General features: G+C 38.1%; 1 protein-coding gene across 3 annotated transcripts in view; it reads right to left on the bottom strand.

Annotated features, from left to right (window-relative positions):
• The window catches only part of pcdh17 (protocadherin 17), a 66,646-nt gene that overhangs the window by 23,167 nt on the left and 19,690 nt on the right, over positions 1–23,789 (bottom strand). For all 3 annotated transcript variants that reach the window (XM_017404426.3, XM_017404419.3, XM_017404433.3), the window contains exons 3-4: positions 17,318–17,376; positions 16,871–17,043 (exon numbers count right to left, since the gene is read on the bottom strand). In XM_017404426.3, the coding sequence (XP_017259915.1) occupies positions 16,871–17,043; positions 17,318–17,376 (232 nt within the window). The remainder of the gene's footprint in view (positions 1–16,870; positions 17,044–17,317; positions 17,377–23,789) is intronic.

A 23,789-nucleotide genomic window follows, 5' to 3' on the forward strand; every position in this document is an offset into this window, starting at 1 on the left:
CATGTCACCAGGCAACTTTTGTGCCAGTGGTTTAAACCAGGGCCTCGAGGGCTGCTGTCCTGGGAGTTTTAGGTTTTTCTGCTCCAACACACCTGATTCAAACAGTTTAATCATCTCCTCACCAAATCATCAAGTTCTCCAGGAGCATGGCAACAAGTCATCTATTTAAACCAGGTGTTTTAAAGCAAGAACACATCTAAAACATGCAGGAGAGCGGCCCCCGAGGAATGGAGTTTGACACCCATGGTTTAAACTAAGATAATGTTTATTGAAAATTAATTGAGTTTTAAAATTTCTGGTCAATGCAATATCTCTAGATATTGTGTGATCTGTAAGTACTTGATTTGGGGATGACTCTGTTACTAACGCATCAAATCTAAGTAGCTAAGTATCTGTAAAATTGAGTTATAGCCATTTTTGTGTTTGCTGAGGTCAGTATCTGTATAACCAGTAATTATTTTTGGAAGGTTTCATTAAAATTTGTCCAGTGGATCATGAGATATTTTGCTAAAAGAAAGACAGATAAACTCGTGCACATACAGGCAATAACAATAGATAAGCCTTGAAGACAAAAAGCAAAAATTCGCTGACATTTATCATATTCTCAAATTCTTAAACCTTTGACATCTACAACCTGCTGTTCTCTTTGCTGTTTAAGTGTGCGGCGTCATCATGACAGAGTCTAAAGATTTCTCTAAGGCCTTTGAAAAAAAAGACTGCAGATGTCAGGGGATTTAAAAAAAAACTGAATTATTTGAAATAAATCATTTCTATGTAAAGAGGATCATCTGCAAGTGGCATAGATTAGAAACAGTTCCCAATTTATGGACTCCTCAACAGGCAAAGCCAAAGTAAAGAGCCTTTTATTAAAAAAGAAGTTTCTAAGAATTCCATCCCAGATTCAGCACTTATCTCCTGATGTTAAAGATGACAGAAAGGAATAATAAACTCAAATAGCATGACAGAATGAATGAACAAACAAAACGATAGACAAAGACTTCAAACGTGAAAACCACGCCTCTTCTAATAATGTGTTCTTTTATCTTTTGCTGTAGAAGCAGACATTCGGTGCAGGTCACAGATGGTTTTCCAGGAGCAGAACCTCATGCCAAGCGTAAAGCATGGAGGAAATGTTCTGGTCTGAGGTTGCTTCACTGCCCCTGGGACTGGGCAGCTTGCAGTTACTGATCCAACTATGAGTTCTGCATCATATCAAAGAGTGCTAGAAGATAATGTGAGGCCATCTGGCCAAAAGTTGAAATTGAACTGGAAGTGGACCTTTCAAGAGGATAATGACTCCTTGCACACCAGCAAATCTACCAAGGAATGACTTAAAGAAGAGGAAATGCAGAGTTATGGAAAGGCCAGGTTACAGCCCAGATTTGAATCCCATTGAAATGTTGCATAAGTAGAAGCAGGTATACTGTTAAACAACTTCTAACTGAATGATTTTTAACAAGAAGATGGGGCAAAACTTTAGTAAGTTGTTGCCAACCTAGATGACAATCAGCTCATTAGATGTAAGGTTTACTGTTTTCTTAATCAAGAAATAGTGCTTATTTGGTCATAGAATGACAAGTACTTTTTCACCTTTATCTCCATCTGATTAGATATTATGCCAACTTTCCCCAAACATCACCCAACATCTTTTTTGTACTTTCACATGCATAGAAATTTGTTATATATTTATTCATTCATTACTGAAGGAGAAATACTCAGCTTAAATTTAAATTTAAATGAACTAATTTAAATACATTTTATCAGCTTAAAGCTGAAAACAGGAAGATGGTGGCAATTATGTGTTGTGATGTTGTAAAATGTTATAAATCCTGCGGTGGTTGCCTGGATATAGCTTCAGCAAGAGTCTATTTTCCATGTGCCTAAGTGTACTATTTCACAAGCTCATCCAGCTATTGTCTGCCTTTTCTCTTTTGAGCACCAACACTCAGACAAGTATATGCAAGCAAAAAACCACAGTCACAAGCACGCCCAGGCCTGCTTGCATCCACAGGATCACCCTGAGCAGTATTATAACAATCTAGGGAACTAGATTATCCTTAGGCTCTAAACTTCATCCTCTTTGATCCGTACTTGGGAGGGGATAAGAGGAGGCACAGGGGACCATTACCCAGATTTCCCACTTGCTAATCAAGGCAGATTTTGATCACCTTCAGGGACAGATGGACAACAGTTTTCAAAACATCCCCACAGAATGAGCACTAAGCCATTACGCAAACTTCTTCCAGGAACAAAAAGCCAAAAATGCTGCTAAGACCCCAAAACACTTTCAAGAATATCTATTTCTATCAAACATCTCAGTATTATGATGCATTTTATGGCATCAACTCGGGGTGTAACGAGACATTATTCCATGGAACGGAATGAGACAAAATAAAACAAGACAATGTTTTAACAATATTTTTAAGAAAAAGGTTTTTGCCACAAACCCAACTGACTGGCCTCTCTCCTGTCTGATTTCTCATGAGTCTTTTCAGACCTTTCAAATTCATTTTCACAAGTGGAAGAAAATAAAACCCTGATCTGCTCCTGATCTGCTATTTTTTAATATTCCATTGATTAAACTGCTGCCACATAAACAATTTAAAGTGGTGGAGACATTTTAAGTGATGATTTTATGAGACAGGGTTTATTTTTTAGTTCACAAAATATTTTTCAACTTGATGAGAAATCTCATGATGTTTTAGTCTTTAGTTTCACGCCATAATGCTATAAGATTTATTAATTATACAATAACACCACCTTGCAGTCATTCTATTTACTGAATGTGAAAAACAAGGCTGGATCAAACACGTAAAAACATGGGCAGGTTAATAAAATTAGTGTTTTGTTACAAAATCTACACATCTGCAATGCATCCATCTGCTTACTTGATAGTGGTCTAATTACAATAAAGTGTGAGAACCAAAAAAGAAAAAAAAAGGAGCCCAAATGCCCAGGCACATTAGATTCATCAGTCTCAGTTGTTTACACTACAAGCCCTTCAAATCTCCATAATAGATCTCTCGCTGTGGTTTGAGGTGGGATGGTGAGGTCAGCTGTTAATTGGCTTCTGGTAATTACAGATGCATCTTAAGCTTGCTGACATCGTCCACTGGGCTTTGCAGACCCTTGCAACTAATTCACTGCAGAAACAACTACAGTGTAAACTCTCATTATTGCAAACTGAAGCAGTGATGCCAAGTGATTTAAAGTCTAATCAAATGTTGGCATTTTTACAAAGCAACTGTAGCAAATTACAGCAAAGGGTTTATATTTTAATAAGTGACTCAGATATATTCGAATCAAATGGTTTTCCACACATTTGAGTTAAGATTACTCTGCATTTACCCTACTCTTCTTCCTTATGTAGTTCATTTGTGCCCATCATAAGCTCTTCTGTCCTTTCCCAGCAGCTATGGGTGTGTTTTCCCCCCTCTGTGGAGCTGCTTCTCACAGAAGGGAGGCAAAACAGGGACAATAGCAGCCACCCAATTAAAGCTGTGTTGGCCTCGCAATTCCTCAAGGTATTGCCATGTGACAGTTTAATTAACCAAGCCTGTTATCTTAATTTAGCAGGATCAAAAAGTAACAAACTGGGGTTATCGGGGAAAAACACTTCAAGTCGCCATTCTCACATATTCACGGAAACACACGTATGTACATGCGTTCAATCTCTCAAGCTTCAGTGTCACACATGAAACAGATATGTGAAATGAAATTCCTTCAGCTAGCATAGACTGGACTTTACTTCAGCTACTTTCCCACTGCATGCAGGTCTTAATGCTCAGTTCAGATGTTTTCCTTAGATCTGATTTTTTTTTGGCCTGGCTGTTCACATTATAATTTAAATGTGACCAAGACTCCAGTCTATGGTCCTGAAGTGACTCACATGTGCAGAAGAAGACGTGATGTCACACACAGCATACTGTGTTTACGGAAGTAAACATGGATGTTACGCATGTTAGCATGTGTGTATCAATTATACAGTTGCTGTGGAATCGGAGACAACAAAATTATTATTTGCCATGCTTGTTTTGTCCAATCTTTACATTTGATCTCGTCACTTCTCATCTACTCAGGGGCAGAATTACACTTTTAGTATTAGAGTTTAGTACTGCAAGTAAAAGACAGAAACAAACTCAAGTATTGATCCCATCACGCTAATATCAATATAATCCAACATCAATGTTAGTGTTAGATTCTTAGTGAACCAGTAATTGGCAAATCTAAAAAGTAAAGATATAAGACGAAGCAACTGGACTTCTATTTTGTAGTTACAGACGTGCCGTGTTCCAGGCTTTAAACTGCATGACGTCATTATCAATAAGATGATGATCCTGATTTCAATGACGTAAAAGTCAGATTAAACACGACACAATTGTTCAGACTGAGGTTGCTTTGAAATACACTGGATATGAATATGATTTAGTATCACTGATGTTAATTATCTGGGTCGGATTTGAAAAATATCAGATTTGTCAAGTTCAGACTGTCAATAAAAGAATCAGATATATGTTGCATATGGGCAAAAAAAAAAAGATTTGCGTTCGATAACTACAAAGCGCTATTTGTAGCACCAATGCTCCAGCAAATATTACATGTTATGTGTAAGAGTTGACATAATGACAGGCGTTTTGACAATGCATGTAGTGTACCCCCAAATGTGACTGGGCTGGCACATGTCTTAGCAGGGAATATGTTTACTTTGTGAGTGTTTTTTCTTTTAGATTTGCATTGGTGGCTTGATGACTGCTGGGTGCCAGACACCATGCTACTTAAGCCTATCACCCATGAAGCCTGCCTGCTGTCCCGCTCATCTCCATCTATCCATCCAAACACCCATGAGCTTTTCTTTCCACATCATTCCACTCTTTTCTCAAGATTTTATACTTTCAAACCACTTTTGAGGTTGGAGGCATTTCACACGTGTAAATCTCAGTGCTACCACTATCTATACTCTTTCAAATGTCTCCATTGTTTCTCTTCTGATCATCCCATCCACTGTCATCTGATAAGCCACATCCCCGTCTCTTTGTTTTAGTGTTTCCTCTTCTTCAAAAACTCCATTATCTATAGCACTGCAGGCAACGGATGAAAGGACATTACTAGTTATGGTTGAAGAAAGAAGAAGTCCTGATGCCTTGGACAGGCCGGGGCCATTTGTCTCTCTGGTTCCTGATGCAGCGTAACATGGGGAAACAACGCCTCGGGGCATCACAAATATATTCACTCACATCAGGCATGAAAACAACCCAGACAGAGAGGCCCTCCGATTGCGTCTTGGCAGTTGAAATTGTGCTAAATTTATTGTCTGGACAAATTTTTTTTAGCAGGCAGTTCATTTTCACATAATCAGAAGCTGAACAGTTTCTCCACTTTGTAACTGACTGCAAGGAATTGATGAAGCAATTTATCTTTTGGTGTTGCCATAATTGATAATGTTAAAGAGTTCAATATGGGATAACTCTGCACGTGATGCAATAAGTCCTACTCCTGGAATAAGCATGTCGTTACTCCAATATAAACTATACACACACACACACACACAGACACACATATATATATATACAGTTTTAATAAATTAATTTAATAGATAACACCTTTAGGCTGGTTTTACAATCCTACTGAGTGGAAATGAGTCTGCAGTCTCAAATGACATCATTATATATCGATTAAAACTGTAAAACTTTCTATGTGCTTCAATTGCTATCATACTTAAAAGGATAGATTTAATCAGATTAGCAATAACATTATAACCACCTAAGGCCTTGTCTGGACAGGAATGCTGTCTATCCACAGCTACTACAATATTATAAAATTAACTCTTAGGTAAGCTTGTGGAAATCTTGAAGTTGCATTATGTCTAAACATAAGTACTAAGTTCCAGTACGTCACTCCAAAAAATACAATCTGTACAGAAAGTCCAAATCTTTTTATATAAAGTGTTTGGAAGCTATAGTGTTTTATTAAATCCTAATGTTTTGAAGCAGTTTTATAAAATTAAGGCATAAATATCAAATTTTCCACGCAGTTTTATACGTATTTTAAAGTGATTCTACTCAACTGAGTTGGCTTCAGTATCTCATTTATCACTAGTTTGTGACTTTATCATGAACCTCTTACTCAGTAAATATACTTTTGTTTTTTTTATGCATGGGAAAATAACATTTGTTTCCCCTTTGGAGATTGTGTTACAGCTGCAGAGGCTGCAGTTTTACACAAGCCTTTTGGATTAAACAGCAAAAATAAAAATAAAAATTTGTCTTAATTCCACCTTCCCATTCTGTGCATGCACCAAGTATTTAACATTACCTGGGGGTATCACAACAGGTCACAGACTCTGACAGGTCACAGAGCTGCTGTAACACCAGTTGTACATTGAGCTGCAGAAAGGTTGATATTAAAAAGGTCTTTAATGAAATGCGAGGGAGTTGTCATTTCCATACGCACTGCAAATTTTGCACTCAGATGAAGAAAATCTAAACTCTGAAACATTTATTCACTCAGCCTATCTTTAAGTGTGACCATGGATTCTAAAAATTACAGAAATTTTACTAATGTCAAAATCTCTTCTAAGTTGCAACTGTTTATAAAACTCCTACGTAGCTTAAAAAATCAAAAAATTAAATAAAAGGCCATGAATAAAAGCACTTTCTGAGAAAAAGGGATGCAAAACTGTAATAAAGATGTAATAATTGTTTATCAATATGTTTTTGCTCAACTGATCATCTCCCAGAAACAGACCGAAAACAATGACTATTTGGATTAGATGCCTAGCAGTTTGGAGATGAGCAAAGCAAGTATCTGCAATAAGAATTAGGTGTTGTCATAAAATAAACAGATACTTTGATCAAATTTGAAAGTAAGCCACAAAAATGAGTGCCGAAAGAGATGAGAATGATTATGTTTATGAGCGAATAACAATAGGGAGGAAGTAAAAAAGGCTATCAAAGCATATGTAAAACAGCATGGTTAATGTCTAGAATTACATCTGACACACACACACACACTTATGTACAAATGCAAAAATGGCTGGCTGTCCATGGACAGAGGACAGATGGCTGCAGAGTGGCTCAGATCCAAGGAGTGACGATGTTCTGTATCATTATAATCTGCTCCGTAGTATCCTCCCTACCGCTGTGCAGGACAACATGTTTCACCCACTGAGAGCATGCACCAGAACAATTCCACTGCTGCTCTCCAACTCCTTCAGAGGTCCAATGACCTCTTGTGTTGTGATTGCTCCTTTTTCACTTTTGTCAAGATGAGGGAAAAATGGTCAATTCTCAGGTGGCAATTCAAAATTTCCTAGTGGTCTTTCTTTTTCCTATGCAGAAAATATCAAGCACTCCAAATGTTCAACCCCAGTTTTGAAAAAGTTGAGATGCTGTGTAAAACATAAATAAAACCCGCTGCTATGATTTTAAAATCTCATAAAAATATTGGAACCACGTCAAATGTTGAAACAATAATTTTGTCAATTGTTTTTAAAATAAGGTCATTATTACAGACACCATGTCGTTTGTACTAAAGAGGAAAGGGGTTATCTGTTGGTTTGGGGTGCAATAGTATCTTTATCTTGAGCAGCTGACACATCTGGAAAGGCACCATAAATGCATAACAGCATATACAGGCGTTAAAACAGCATCTGCTCCAATCAAGCAACAAACGCAGTAAAGACGACCCAGGGTTGTACAGCTAGACTCCTGCAGCAGACAAGAATGGGACAACATTCCCCCACAAAATCTCCGGCAACTGGTGTCTTCAGTTCCCAGACATTTACAGACTGTTGGTAAAAAATGAGTTGATTAGTTTATTATCATCGCATTCTGTTTTATTCATATTAGATATTATTCATATTAGATATAAGATGATTATTACAGATTATTACACAATCTCTCAACTTCTATGGAATCAGGGTTGTTTTTTTTTTAGTGCCATTCAAAAGCTGAAAACCTGCAGCACATTTTCTCCATTCTTTAAATCTATCACGAGAACATGTATTTTTAAAATATCTCCACAATAAAAGTTGTGATAATGTTCTAATTTTTGTTTGTGCTGGCTTCCCGATATTAACAAGGCTTTAGAGTGAGAGGTTAACGCCTGGAAAAACAGAGAAAAAAAAAACAAAAACAGGCTGCAGTGCCATGGGGCTCTGCCACACTAAGTTAATTAATTTCATTTGTAGCGCAGACACTACATCTATGAGGATGTTGATCATGTGATTACAAAGAGAACAGAGAGCAGAAACATGTCTATCATGATGATGACGATAATAAATACACCAGATTGTCTCTGCTCTCGCTCCTTAGAGAGAATAGAGAGAATCTATGTAGAAACAAGTTTTACAGGTTTTTTATTTTTCCATTTTTTACGAGAGAGTTATAACACAGCCTTTGTATGTTAATGTGGGGTACTAGTGTGTTTACAGCAAGCAAGCAAGCCAGTGAGCATGTATAAACTGCAAACACAAAATATGCAAACTAATCAAACCACCTTGGTTCACTTTCTGAGTTCTTGCACACAAATGAGGCATTAAAAACAAACACATTCAAATCTGCCCACTGGGTGAGGCCTCTGATAAGCACAATGGCAAAACGAGTTGGCAGCTAGAGAGCAGCTCAAGAAAGTGTGTTTATTATATGGAAATCTTCTCACTAAAAGGCTGACTGACAAAAAGAAAAATGAACAATAACACTGGGGTTTTACCGGACCTGACAGTGGATGAAGCTTTAACAATATGGTTGAAGAGTGATTACCTTTTAATCTTCATGACTCTGGACTAATCCTCATACTTAGCAGACGTGCATTTTCATTGGGCCCTGAGTACCGTTTCCACTGCGTTATAATGGCTTTATGTGTTTCTTTTTCTCTTTTTTGTGTAAAATGAGTGACTACACACTTAGAATAATACCCTGTCATGTTCTTATTAACACAAGTATGGTGTAAGGACTGAGGATTGCATTTCTGTAAGCATTTAGGGTCAGCATCTCTTCAAGATGTAGAGGAAATGTATTTCCAGTGGGATATTATACAGAATTGTTGTGATCGCCCATGACAGAATGCAAAAGCAGAGCAATAATGTTTTTGTTGTGTCTGTGTGTGTTTGTACAGTTAGCAAAATAACTTATGAATCACTGAACAAATTTAGAAGTAGCTGAGCATTTTCCCCAACACATGTTCTGAATGCAACACATTGCTTAAAACTTTGGCATTAACTGTTAAAGTTAACCCTGTTTGTTAGCAAAATACCTCAAAAAGCACAAGAAGATTTCAATGAAAGTCACAGAAAGTATTCACTTGATGCACATCTACAACTTGTTAACTTTTGGAGTCAACCTAATTGAAGATCACCACCACAGCTAGGCCTTTATTTAATCACATGCTGTTGAAAGGTTATCAGGTCACCTAGAAAGAAGTAAGACACGTTCTTATTCACAGCTCCTATAAACATGTTGTAATTATTCACTACGACTACCAGGGTAAAGGGATAATGTCACAGATTTTACAGCCCAAGTGGTAAGAGTCAAAGATATCCATCAATCCTCTCAAACACCCTCGTGCTACAGTGTTGGAGATCGGCTACACTAGCTGGATGAGGATTGAGGGTGATCCACCGTGCAGGGGAGCAGGGGAGGTTTAGAGGTAGAAATCACACCCAGCAGCCGGATCAACCTGAAATTACATCCACCGAGCACAACGAGAAGGACATGGAAATGGACATTACTCCTCGTGAACCAAAGTCATAACAATAGAGTTTATTAAAACTTTGTGTGGTAAAGAAAATAGAATAATCCCTTTAAATCTTCTATAATGAGAGGGAAGAAATCCTCAGACTGTGATAGTTCCCCTCCCCTCACCCCACAAGATTTTAGGCTTTCCACAGGATTCCACGAGCTTAGCCGCAAATCGCCTCACTGCTGTGCGATACTGCCACATCCTCTAAGAACGGGGTGAGACACACGATTGGGCGCATGTGTACGGGCACAAAAACACTCACAAATCTTATTTGACTTTGACTGATGCATCCTGGCAGACTCCATGGATTGTTGATGGTTTTTATATTCCCCACCAGGAAAGTAAGTTGGTGATGTTGCAATGAATCAGGCTATCAGCCCGACCAGGGACAGGCCATGGAGCGCCGGAGAGATGAGGGGCAGAAAAAAAATGAAAAGTCTCAGAGACAAATCCTCTTTCTGCCCAATGGCTCGCGCAAATGGTAAGAAGACGCATGAGCATCTGGCTGCTGTTTCTAATCTACTCCCCGGACTTTTAGAAGAATTCTTATGTGGCTTCATATTAAATCACAACACTTTATAAGGACTCACTAAAACCAATCCTAAATTTTGCATTAATAATTGCTGATGAAAAGTGCTAACAGGCAAAACAGGAGCCAATCAAGTCGTGCTCATGTTGGAACGAGAAAGCTGACTGGAATGACGCACTTCCATATCTCTGTTGGAACAACGGATGTAAACACACCCTGATGGCCTAAATTAATCATGTTTAAACAGACGGATGTGATGGCATCACATGAAACCATGACTCCTCCATATGCTACCTGTTTAGAGTAATGTTTGAAAACTGACTAATTACAGTGCTCTCTGATGGAGCTTTTCTCCTAGCAGCTGTTTGTCTATTAACCTGCGGAACAATCATGATAAAATGTGAAGTATGCAACAATAACACTGCCCACTCTTTAACGGAGATCAAAAACTCAAAGATTTTGCTTTTTAGGATTGAAAAACTTGCTGTCTACTGTAGCATATAGGTCAGCTTGTTGTATTTTTATTTAAAATTTTGTCAAATTAAGATATTGTTTTTTATTGCGCTCATGTATACAGTGTTGCAATAAAACCTCTTGAGCAAATATCAAAAAGATATGAAAGATTTAAATTTGACATACGATAGTGTCACATATATAGCATAAAATGATCAAAAGTATGAAAGATGTATCAATAGTAATAAGAAACCGGAACTTTTTTTATTATAAACCATCATAGCAGCAGCAACTGGTGCTTTTCAGCTTTTCATCGGATGGGTAAATGTCAAAAAGTCAGCTTTTCTGTCCACATGATATGACTGAGTCACATTCTGGCTCTATCACAACTCCACTTTGGATTCAAAGCTCACTGAAAATGCTTCAGAAGACGTGTCTTCAAGCAGCCTGTCAGATTCAGCATTGCTTTGTTCATTTGTTGTCTTTTTTGGAATTTGCTTGAAAATTGTCCGAACTGTTCTTTTTATTCTCCCAGCCTCTCAGCTTGCTTATATTTTCTAGACTGAACTGATTTTTTTTTTTTTATTAAAACCACAATTTATCTACAAAAAAGGAACCCAGAGAAAACAAATTAGAAAAAATAAGAAGTCACCCATCTCCAAACCGTTTCTGACACATCTCAAATGCAGCAACTGCCATTATATATGCAAATGCATAAGTAGACCATGATGACTGGTGAGCTGTAATGAAAGCAGTTTCTATTTCTATCCAACCATTAATGCAATTCTAAACCCAAACAAGTTAAAATTATATACACATGCAGTTTTAACTGCAGCCACTACTGCTACTAATAAGTCCTAAGTGCACCATTTGGATGAAGAGGGCACATGCCAATAAATAAAAAAGACACATGAAATGATGATTAGGAAGCTTTTTTCATACCAGTTTAGCAGCATTCAAAAAGCAGATGTAGCTACACACTAAGGAAAAAAATAATCTTTCCATGAAATATGAATGAGTTCAGCGGAGTGCACTTTTCAAAAGTCTGATAAAGCTTTATTGAAGACCACAGTGAGTAGGATAGATGTTGCTATGGCTATAAGTGTGAAAAGGGCATCTGATCTGACTTCTGACCAGTCAATTAATCTTGCAACTGCAATTCTTTTTTAATCAAAAGTTCACCTATGATTCAAAATTAATTGCTCTGAATACAAAGACAAAGAAAAAAAAAAGAGTGATACAGTGAGATGTATGAATGGTAAAAGTGATGCTAGAGTCTGCCACAAGGGAAAATGAGTTAATATTTACAATGGAATAGAGTCTGAACATTTAGTTTGTTTAGTTTCAGAGTGAACTAAAGATACAATGTATTATTAAATAATTATAAAGACTTAATATCCTCATAATTTTCCAGATGAAGATGTGTTGTGTCCTCCTTTGGCTCGAAAATGTCATAATGAAATAATATGAACTCTCCTTTTAAACTGTATTGTTCCTGTTATTTTGTGATACTTTAATGAGCTTAAAGGCAAATGATAAAATTAGAAATAGTAAATTGTAAATGGACCTAAAAAAAATCATTCACTTTTTTACACACAAATGTCTGTTCTTATGAAGTACTTAAAAGACAAAATCTTTTTTTTTGTCAGAATGAAATTCATGCTTGATATTATAGTGCATAAATAACAGTTCATACAGTTAGATATTATCCCTGTCCATACAGGAATGCTGGCTTTCTAAAATGAACTTTATTTCTTATAAACACAGGACCAGTTCTACAAATGTTTTTATTCGCACAAACACAGTAAAATGACCCAAATGCTGTAGTAAATATGCCAGGCCTGTGTGTGGCGCTGTAATGCTGCCATGATAATAAACAAGAAACAGTACAAAAGAGGAACAAATGCTACAAACTGTAAACACCACAAAAAGAATTTTGTTTTTGCCACCCTCATCGTTTTCTTGTAGAATTTTATGTCACATTACGTACCGTTGAAGTGAGACTCTGAAATCAATGTTTTCAAAAGGTTGCATTTAGGCTGTCCACACAAAAATGCAGCAGTGATGTTTAAGAATTTTATCACTCTAAACCCCATTTTAAAAAAATAACGTTTCGGGGCTCCTAAGTTGTCATTTCCGTGTGGACACAAGACTGAAACAGTATATAAAGAGGCACACTGTATCAAAAGGTTCAACAAATCATCTTCAGCTTTAAGCTAAACTTCCACTGGTCTATTAAACAAAAAGCTAAATTGAAGACTAAATAGTTGATTCAGAAACATCTCTTTAAAGTTGCATATTTATTATACAATTAAAACCTCAGGTCCATCCTCAGCACCATAAATTTCATAAACTGACAGAGAAAGTGGTCATTGTTTAAATGTATGGTTTCACAAGTACAAACTAAATATGATGCCATTCTTATTTTTTATTTATGAGCTTCACACTGTACATGACCACATGCTCATTTACATCACTGTTAGGATGTATTTGCGTGTGTGAGAACAATTGACCAAGTATGACGTTTCTCTTATTTAAGCTGGTGGAAAAATGTGCGGGTGGGAATTTCTCTAACCGAGCCATAAATAACAGAGAAAACTCAATTTCATCACCTTCTACCGTGCTGTCATAGGAACACATCTCATGCTGTCTCCTCACAGTATCCACACTGTCCTTGTAGTATCACATTATCCTCCCACTCCCAACCCCACACCCACCCCCTCCTCTGCTCCACTCATCCCTGCCTTTTCTAAGACAAAGCAGGAGGCGGTTTGATTATCATAATCCAGTTGCAGGTAATTAGGAGAGGTCAGGTGGTACACTCGAAAGGTGTTCGTCCCACTCCATGCTCTCCCTGCATCGGTTCTCTCTCCCCCTCCATTTGCTCGGACAGCCCTATCAGTGGGTAACATCTCCCTACACCACTGCCGCCTGTCTGTTCGTGATTGTGACTGTGGCAGTCATCTCCACAGAGGCGAGCGATGTGCTGCCAGCCTCTCCGGCTGAGCCAGACGAGACCGTATTAATGTCTGCTGCAGGCGTGTTGGAGCATCAATTAATCGCTGTTTAAAACTGGCAAAAAATGCATTTGATATACTTAAGCTTAATTAATACATTGCTACTAATTTTGCAAGGCTAATTAATCAATTTGTGGGTGATCTGTGGTGCTAAGATATTCAGATTCTGTTGTCTGGAAGGGAACCATACTAAACTACGTTCTTTAGTGGAGTGAGTTCTTTTAACTAAACCAATTGTTGGAGGAGAGCACAAATCCAGGAGGTTTAGAGAAAGATAAATATTACGGAAGGATAATAAAAACTAAAATAATAATAAAGAAAAACACACACTAGTGTATACACAGTAAGTTGCAACTTAGTGACTCTGAAGCTAAGAACTGAGACTGAAGCGAGGATTGATTGGGACTTGAACTACATGCTTTGTGCACTTGTAGTTCTGTTTATACCAAAGCAGTGAAAGAGGCCACAGTGTTCTGGCAGGGAAGCAAAGAGAGCTACAGAGTAATTGGGAAAGCGTTGCTTAGAGGGACAGAGAGGACTTAAGATAGGATAAAAAAGGAAAGGTGGGGGGAAGGGGTGGTGGTGGTAAAGCAAGACCTGTGAACTAGATGCTAAGTGCTGAGATGTAAAGCAAATAAGCCTGTAAGAAAACAACTCCAGGGACATTGACCAGTGACAAGCCTTCTTTGCTGTTCTCTCCTGGGAGTGTTTCCATGGACAGTATTCAGTCCACGTGCACACACAGGCAGCGCTATCCAAACATGGCTAAACGTAGACCAGTGCTTCTGCCATTATTATTGTAGTTTCCTCTGGACGGCTGAGAACTTTCTCCAACTTTATGAAGAAAAAAGTGAAGGCCTTGTTTGTGGCCCTGACAGATTTGTACCTAAGATAGTTTAGACTCTTGGCCCCCTTGCTGAATTTACTAAATCTTCTGAAAGGAATCTTGGTGTAACTTTAGATTTAGATTTTACGTTGGATGCTCGTGTCAATTTTCTGGTTTGCTCTAGTCTTTAATCATCTACGTAACATAGCTAAGTTAACTTCAATTGCGTCACGCTCTGAATTTGAGATTGCAATTCATGCATTTATTTAGTCACGTATGAATTAGTTCAACTCTTTGCTCACCTGCCTTATCAAAGCCTCTTTGGATCGTCTGCAGATTGTTCAGAATGCCTCTGCAAGGCTTCTTACCACATACCCCAAGTATTCATCTGTTACACTTTTGCTATTTCAGTTGCACAGCTTCCTATCAATTTTAGAGTCCACTGTAAGATTCTGGTTTTGACTTTTAGACCTGTACATAGTCAAGGACCAGCATATATGATAGAACTTCTGCCTCCACACATTCCCAGCAGGTCTCCGAGGTTGAGTGAACAGGGCCAGCTTGTTTTGTTGTTAAGCACTTTGTGACATTTATCTTGAACGGTGCTATATAAACACAATTTTGCTTACTTACTCTGATGTTGTTTTTTTTCCAGACCTCATTTATTGGTCATAATACGACTTATTTTTACCTAAACATGAATGAGTCAGCTCAGCCAAAGCAGCGAGGTGACGAAACTCTTGAGAGTATCAGCCAAAAAGCACTGATCTTACGACTCATCTTTAACAGCAGGAGGGGAAAAAACAGCAGACAAATTGTAACTTGAGTGACAGAAGATCACATCATAAATTGTTTCCTCAAGTAAAATCCAATCTCAGGCCTCTGAGCATTTAACTGGTATTTTTGCAAGGTAATAAAGATGCACTGGTACATTGCCAGAATAATGTTCACCAAGCCATCATTGCTACTTTTGCAACGTGTCTTGGCCTACTGCCCCTGTCCTCCCCCACAGCTGAGTGAAACCCTTATGTTATTGGCTAAACACAGCCAGCTGTAGTCAGTTAACTGTCTAATCTCACATCAGTCGATTTCCCCAAACAAGGAGAGGTAGAAAAGTGGAGCAACAGTCATAGAGCAAAGGAAAAAAAAAAAGATTATACTCTCACTGAGCACCATCACCTCTGGACTTGTGTGTGTGTGTCTGTGTGTGGACATTTTTTTTTTGTTTAAGACCTAAATGATAATGCTAGAGGACCACACAGAAAAGTGGTTGTTGTACGGGGCAGTTTTTACCAACTGCTTGCTGCCCGACACACTTGTAAATCCTTTTGTTGTGTGTTTTGTGTGTATAAACGTGAACCTTTTGGTCCCTCATGGACAATTAAATGTGAACATTTCCAAAATGAGAAACATATGGAGCTTTTTAATTGGCTAATTTTTCTTACAAACGTGTGTGGCTTTTTTCATTCTAAAAACCAATGAAAAGGAAAAAAAATTGCTATCTAGTCAGACATGCATATTGCAGCACAGAGTGTTGCACACATTTTCATTGTCCTTCCGTACGGAGTAAAACATCCCTTCTGTTCCCTGGATTAATAGCACCATTACTGAGAATCCATGTTCAGTATACAAGATCATTCTTCAGGATCCTGTCAGTGAGATACGTACTTCTTAGAGTAGATATTTTAGTAAATTTGTGTTTCTCTTGGAACATCTATTATGCTAAGCAGGTAATGGTGCACATCAAAGCGCATCTCCGGTTAAAGCTACGCTAAGAAGTTTACCACGCCTCGCTCCAGACTTTCTTTCCTGCCCTAACCCTACACTTTGTCACGTGAGGTTGCTGGGGGTGACTGCAACAACTCATATCTGGGGAGTTATTGTTCTACACATGTCCTGTGTAATCTGCCCGACCCACAGTGCTAAGAATAATTATTCATATTTAATCACCAAACTACAAGGCTACATCGTCTGCCGCTCGCTAAGTCATTTTCCATGTTCCATTATCAAAGTTTCAGAGACGGGTGCTCAGGGAAGGGGGACTAAATGGAGAAGCAGAAGTAGTTGGGCTTATAAAAACATAATGGGCTTGTCTGCTTTGATAAACTGAAGACGTGTATCGAATGCACATGCAGTAACCCCCCCCAACACACACCCACATTACATTCACTTTAAATGAGAAAAGTGCAAAGAACAAAGTATGAGTATTAGTTCAAACTCAAAGTTGCAAGGCAAATCTGAAAAATTAAATTATTAACACAAATGATCATTTGGTCCAAGACTGTTTTGTTCCCAGGAAGGGCTCACCTTGCTCCAAAGGTGGCGGTTTCACACCTGAAGCCTTTAACTTCAGAGCTTCTTTTGCAGACATATCACAACAGGAGCCTTTGTTTGTGTCCTGGTCGCTGTCAGCCTGGTCGCTGTCGCCATGACCGCTGTCCCTGAGACTCGCTCGCTCTGGGTCTTTGAAAGTTGAACTACTGCATAAAAGAAACCAAACAAACAATAAACTTCTACAAATAAATACATGCAGACTCCTGTGTATTATATTAGACTTTTTGTAATAAAGAAAATAAATTTTGTGACTCCTTTTAGCTGTAATTGAAATGTACACACTCTTTTTTTCTTGCCTTCATTACTTAGTAAATACACATTAAGAACAGTTACTGTTCTTATAGAACTGTGCAGACACTGTTGGAAAATAAACACCAAAGATCCGACATGTGGTTATTGGTTATAGATTCCAACTCTTACCTTTGAACAAACTGTTGTCTGCTGCCCATATAATTAGGCTCAGTGGGGAAATTGTCCGTCTGTGGAGGAGGAATAAGAAAGTATGCAGTAAGCCTTACAGAAACCACGCCTGTTGTAAAAAACAAGAATTCCTAGTGACATGTGATTAACTGTGCAGAACAATGAGGCAGAGGACAGGTTAGAAAAACAAACATAAAAAAGTGCAAGCTCCATATTGCCAAAATTTGAGCAGTTTGCAAACCATATAAAAACAGGCTAATTAGTCATTGGAGAATAAACCACAAAGTTAAACATCAGGTCTAGCAGACATCAGATAATCAATGACTCTAAGGACAACGTCTTGATGAGAATAGAAAACTCTGCGATCGCCATGGCTACACATCTATTAACTAGATTACAGTACAATTTGTACAGAAATTAAAATGCAATAGGCTCCCTGTTCCTGTTTGAAACTGCTAACACTCTGAAAGTCAACACCTTCTTTCCCATTTCCACGCAAACAAACAAATTGTATTGTGAGGAACTGGAGCTTGTGTGAGTTGATCCGTGTGGTGTTCATTCGATACGGGCAACATGATCATGCACAGGAGGCTTTGCCTTACATAGGTCAATGGGTAAATAAAAAATGCAAGAATACTTGTTTAAACATGGATTCATGAAGAATTCATGCTTGCAATGAACCTTAAATATTCCGTACAGCTACATTAAGAAGCATAAATAGCACAAACATAAAATCCTCAAGACTGTACGCATTTCCACCTTAAAGACTGGATCAATCACACTGGCTGTGAAGCACTGTATCTTTCTTTCAATCTATCTCACTCCCTTAGTAATTATCCCAATGTACAGTGTACTGGGGCTTTAAATCATGTTCAAAGAGTTAAAAGGTCACAAAGATTTTAGTGTGTTTACTGGCATTTGCAAAAATACAAGTCCATTACCAGAAAAAGTTGGGTTGTCACACAAGATGTAAATCAAAAAATGCAACAATCTCAAACTTTATTTGGAAAAAAAGAGCTTACATGAACACTATACATAAACCATGTTTTCGGTTCAGATTATAACAGGAATATAATCAATGTCCCTGTTGCGTCGAGGCAGGAATGATTGAAACAAATGTCTTAAAGAGAAACTGCTCTCATGCTGCTGTGGCTGTATTCATCACAACCACACAAATAATTACACAATGTCGTGCACAACTCTCTGTCTTGAATTCAGAGCAGTAAAATGTCATGTTTGGTGAGTAATGTGTTGTTGTGCCAGGCTTTTTCACATGCACAGCTTGACTCACAGTCGATAGAGTATTTCAATGTCATCCATGCACTGCAGTGGCTCAGTATGAAAAAGGGTGCATGAAGGTCAGACAGGCCACCTCAGTACTTTGACCTTCCATGCTTTTGCTAACACCTTTATCTCAACCTAAACACTTTATTCCACTTTAGCCTTCACCAATATTAAAAGAAAACACCCACGGAATATATCAAAGGCAGGAATCTGATCGTAAAAGTAAGAAAAGGAGGAATGTTTGAAATTGTTTGGCAATGAAATGATAACAGATGCTGAAAAGAGATTTTGAAAAGAGAAAAAAAAATGATGAAGAAGGGGAGATGGAATCTTTTTACTGATGTGCCCCAGCTGTACTTTTATGACCAGGGAACCAACCTTGGACAGACTTTTCAATCAACTCTGCTCTATTAGAACTGAATGTGATCACAAGGAAAGGGCATTAAAAGAAAATGGTTTTCTGATTGTTACCTTGCCTAATCTAATTTCTGCACCTGTATACAGCTTATTTTTTTACTACTGACTATAAAATAACGTGAAGTAGAAGAGTTCAACCTCACAGAAGTTAATTGTATAAGTTGCCATGTTAGTGTTAAATGGAAATGCAAAACCTCACACAGTGTTCGTCACACCTAAAGTATTTCTTACCAAAAGGAAAAAAAAAAAACAGCGTCACAGTTAAAGTAGCATGCCTTTCACCCCACAGAAGCCAATAAAAAACACATTAGACCACTTCATGAAAACCTCTTTCCTGCCAATTAAGAGTTCAGGCTGATCTTAAGCCTCCATCTCTTCCTGTCTGACTATACTGCCCAGCCCTTCCACAACAATGGGCCACTTTCCAATTAATGGGTCGATAACGGGCTGCATGAACTGCTCTGTATGGTCAGAGCCCACAATAAATACAGGATAATTTGAGGGAGGGTGATAAACTGTAACCCTGCAGTGCATAAATTCATTTAGAATCCTAAGTAAAGTCTATGATGCGAAGTGGAACCTTTTGAAGTTAAATGAACTAACTTGACCGAAATCAAAATGATCAAAACTTGTTTAAAAATCTTCCTGGCTTGTTGACTGAAAACATAAACCTTTAATCTCGAAATTCTGTCATTTCGCTTTGCGTAGGTATCAGCAAACACTCCTTTGTTGGGAGTGTGGATATATCTTCCAAAAGGCGTGTTGCTGAAGTGCAGTAACTGATGTGTTGTATCTACTTCATGAAGCAAGGCCACAAAGGTCACAGAGGCACTGAATACAGTGAGGCTGAGTAAGTGTAAAAAGCTGCACTCTATTCTGTATTCCCATTGAGGCCTTAAGACTGACCGCTCAGACAGCAGGCCGATTGAGACAAATGGGGTGGGAATATTGGTGTGCTATTCTACTCTCAGGGTATGTTGGTAGATTCTGGGGCACTGTTCATTTCTTTGTGCTTATATTTGTGGATCACTTTCTTTGTATCTGTGTGTCTTACGTAGCAATGGTGAACAAGGACACGCTGCAGCTTCTGTTTCACACACCACTGATGGTTCTCTTTTATTTAGAAAAACAAGTCTCCCTCCATCTCCCCCTTCACCTATTCTGATTGGTATGATGCATGCATTTCTCCTTTACTGGCTTCCAGAAAACTCACTTAATTTTGTTTGTATGGTTGTAAGTGCATGTATTTCCTGAAATCAGTTTGTGTGAGCATTCCTTAATAGACCATTTCCCTTGGCAGCAATCCAAAGAGATATAGACCTTAGTGTGTTAAATTTGAAAAACTATTTTTTTTATTGTGCATTGGTGTGTGAGACAAGAAAGGTGTAGAAAGCTCCAAAAGTAGATCAGCAACAGACGGGGGGGGTCTAAACAAAGAGAAACAGGGTACAGGAAGAAGAATGAACATTGGTGAGAGAATGAGAAAGCTAGAACTAAATGATAACAAAAAGTGGCAAGAGGGTAAAGTGAGAGGATGATAAAAGACATAAGACAAAGGGGTGGAGAAACACGACAATCATAGGATGACATTGTTTATCTGATGGCTAAGGAGCGATTGTAAGTGATCAGATTTAATTAGCATTGAAACATCTTCCTGGAGATAAGAGACTATCAGATCAATGGATTTAAGTGAATTTAAAGCCAATACAATACCTGTAGGGATGCACCAATATAAATACCAGTATCAGTGTGGATGTATTTGTACTCTTACAAATGTTTTGACAACACAGTACCAATTCTGCTTTAGGGCAGCATGACGTTCACCTGTCACTTGAACAATCAGGTGATAGAGGAGGAGCTTTTTTTGTTGTTGTTTTTTTTTTGAGGCGCCTGATCCACACGCCTTATGATGGTGGTGACACAACATAAACTGTTTTGCTAACCGCAAACATCAGAAACAAAATCTGTGGAGGTATTTCAAAGTGACCGAGCAGCAGAAGATGGCCTGGGAATATACATATCTGAGCTTGAGTTTTACAAATCTTGCTGCTCGGTCTCTGGCAAGGGGATGAAGGCCTCCATCATCATCATTCTTGAAGTGAGAAAGGACATCACTGAAAAGCATGAGAGCAGTGTAGGAGTTATTGACCCGGGAAAACCATCCAGCAACAACTCGGCAAGTCAACAGTGAGCCAGTCCGGCAGCCACCATCAATACATACCAGTCTGAGTAACAGGAACGAATTGGGGAGAGTGAATTAGGCCAAAACTGACTGTAATTATCAGAGTCTTCCATCAGGGGTCATTGATGAGCCTGAAAATATGCTTAACGAGCTGCTTAATAAGTAGCAGCTGCTGATACGGTCTTCGAAGAAAGAGTTTAGCTAATGATAGGTTAAAGCTTCAAAACAGTGACTTTTCTGCAATCTCTCCACATGGATGTTCCTAAAGTAATTATATTTTTTATGCTGGACAGTTGTAATACAGGAAAAAAAATCTGTTTGTTGGTGTGCTGCACATAGAATTATGTGTTTTTCTTTTCCAATTAAGACCCACCACTACTGTGTTATTAACATGCCTCCCTCCTTGTACCATGTTAAAAATGATGAAGTCGATCCAAGTAAAACTGTCATCTTATACTTGTGCGGAAAGCAGCTTAAATGTTCATTCAATCATAAAATCAACACCCTCAGTCGCCACCAGATTCACTGAAAACAGAATGTGTAGGAAAGGGGGCTTCAGATTCAGAGACTGGTTGTTGAGAAGATACTTGTCTGAGTCAGCAACTGAGGGAGTCAAATTGCCAACGGCCTTTCAGATGCTTCCTGTTCTTAGGAAGACACTACTGTATTTAAAAGCAAATCTTACTATGTTGCCATTATGCATCTATTATAGCATCTTTGGTCAGTGAAAATTAAGTTTAAGTGGGAGCAACAAAGGCAAAAAATAAAAGGTGTCCTTATGTCATTATTTAAAAAATAAACATATAGTAATTGCTTAATTCATGATAAAATTCCTAATATTTGTGTTTGCACCAAACAACCTGTGCAATGTTCTCTTTGATATTCTCTGCTGGTTTCAATTGTTACATATCAGCAACACTCAAACAACCTGGAGCACATTTCCGAGGTGCCTCGGAAAGCAGCGTTGCTGACAAAGGTCCAAAATAGCACTTAAACTGGTATCTCCCAAGTGTAAACAAGAGCAGCAACGTAAATGACACGAGGCATAGCTAAAATCCAAGCATGCATGCTCAGCAAACCTTTGAGTACAGTTAAGAAAGCACCTGGTCTGCTGGGTTATTCAACAGATATTTTCTAAAAATAAATATTGGTCTGGATGCACTGTAAACCCAGAAAAAAATCATAGCCTGTCCATTTTGTAAAGACATTTATACCAAACTTAATAATTTAAAAACAATTTATGTGGTTTTCTTTTGAAGTCTTAATGAGAACACATCGAAAAGTATTCTTGCCGTGTTACTGACTTCATTATTTTTCTTCTTATATTCAATATGAAACAACCAAGTACTTAGGGTCCACTGTCCAGGAAAACATGGATTGTGGTAAAGAGATAAAGAAGAAAGTTCAGGCGAGATGGAGTGGATGGAGAAAAGTTTTCAAAATAATTTGTGACAAAAGGCTGGCAGCAAAGGTCAAAATAAAGGTTTACAAGCAGCTATGTTGTTTGGTTTGGAGACAAAAAGACAGGAGACAGAACAGGAAGTGTCAGAGCTGAAGATGTTGAGGTTCTCCTTGGGAGGGACGAGGATGGACAGGATTAGGAATGAGGTCATCAGAGGTCCAGCACAGGTTGAAGGACTGGGAGATAAAGTTAGAGAGGACAGACTGAGATGGTTTGCACATGTGCAGAGGAGGTACAGAAGAATGTTAGAGAGACAGAGGACATATATGGATGCAGTTAGAGAGGACATGGAGGTAGTTGGAGTGAGGACAGAGGACACAGAAGACAATACAAGACAGAAGAGTTAGACGGAGGAGGAGGACTCGCTGTGGCGACGCCTGAAAAGGGAACAGATGAAAGAAAATCAATCACTAAATCTGTGATCATAAGAAATGAATGTAATTTATATTTTCAACAGGTGGGACATTTGGCATTATAAAAAAAAAAAAAAAAATCACATTATCCTAAAATGTGAGTAGAGCAAAATAAATAAATAAATAAATAAAATTGGGAAATTACTGTAAGTGCATTTATAAAATATTATTGAAGACTATTGAAAAATGTTGATTATTTGTCCCGAGTCATTTACAGAATGGTTTCAACGGTTTCTCATCTGGTCACCATTTTTAATCTTTGTCAACTCGACTTCAGGACAACAAATGTTATTCAGTTCAAGCTGAATAAAAACGGCATGTTAATTATATGTTAGTGTTGCAGCTGTTTATATCTTTATCTAGATATAGATAACTATCAGTCTTTTTGTAAACTTACTAATTCCCCGGTTATACTCTGAACACCAAATAATCACACAAGATCTGTGTGAAAAAACTTTGCCACTAATTATTAGAATCAACTCTGTCTGTTTGTTAGCAAAATATCTCATGAACCAGTGGACAGATTTCAACAAAACTCTGAGAGTAATCATTGGCTAGATCTAAACTGAGTAACTCTTGGATATTCATTTCTTCCAGAAAATGCTGTAGGTCTTTAATATTTTAAAGTGTTGGAGAATTCAATCAAACTCAAAAATCTTAATCAGCATCTCATAATTCAAAGAAATCAAGATTTTTCCTTGTGCACATGTGATT

The sequence above is a fragment of the Kryptolebias marmoratus genome, linkage group LG15 (assembly GCF_001649575.2).
Source record: "Kryptolebias marmoratus isolate JLee-2015 linkage group LG15, ASM164957v2, whole genome shotgun sequence".
Classification (NCBI taxonomy): Eukaryota; Metazoa; Chordata; class Actinopteri; order Cyprinodontiformes; family Rivulidae; genus Kryptolebias; species Kryptolebias marmoratus.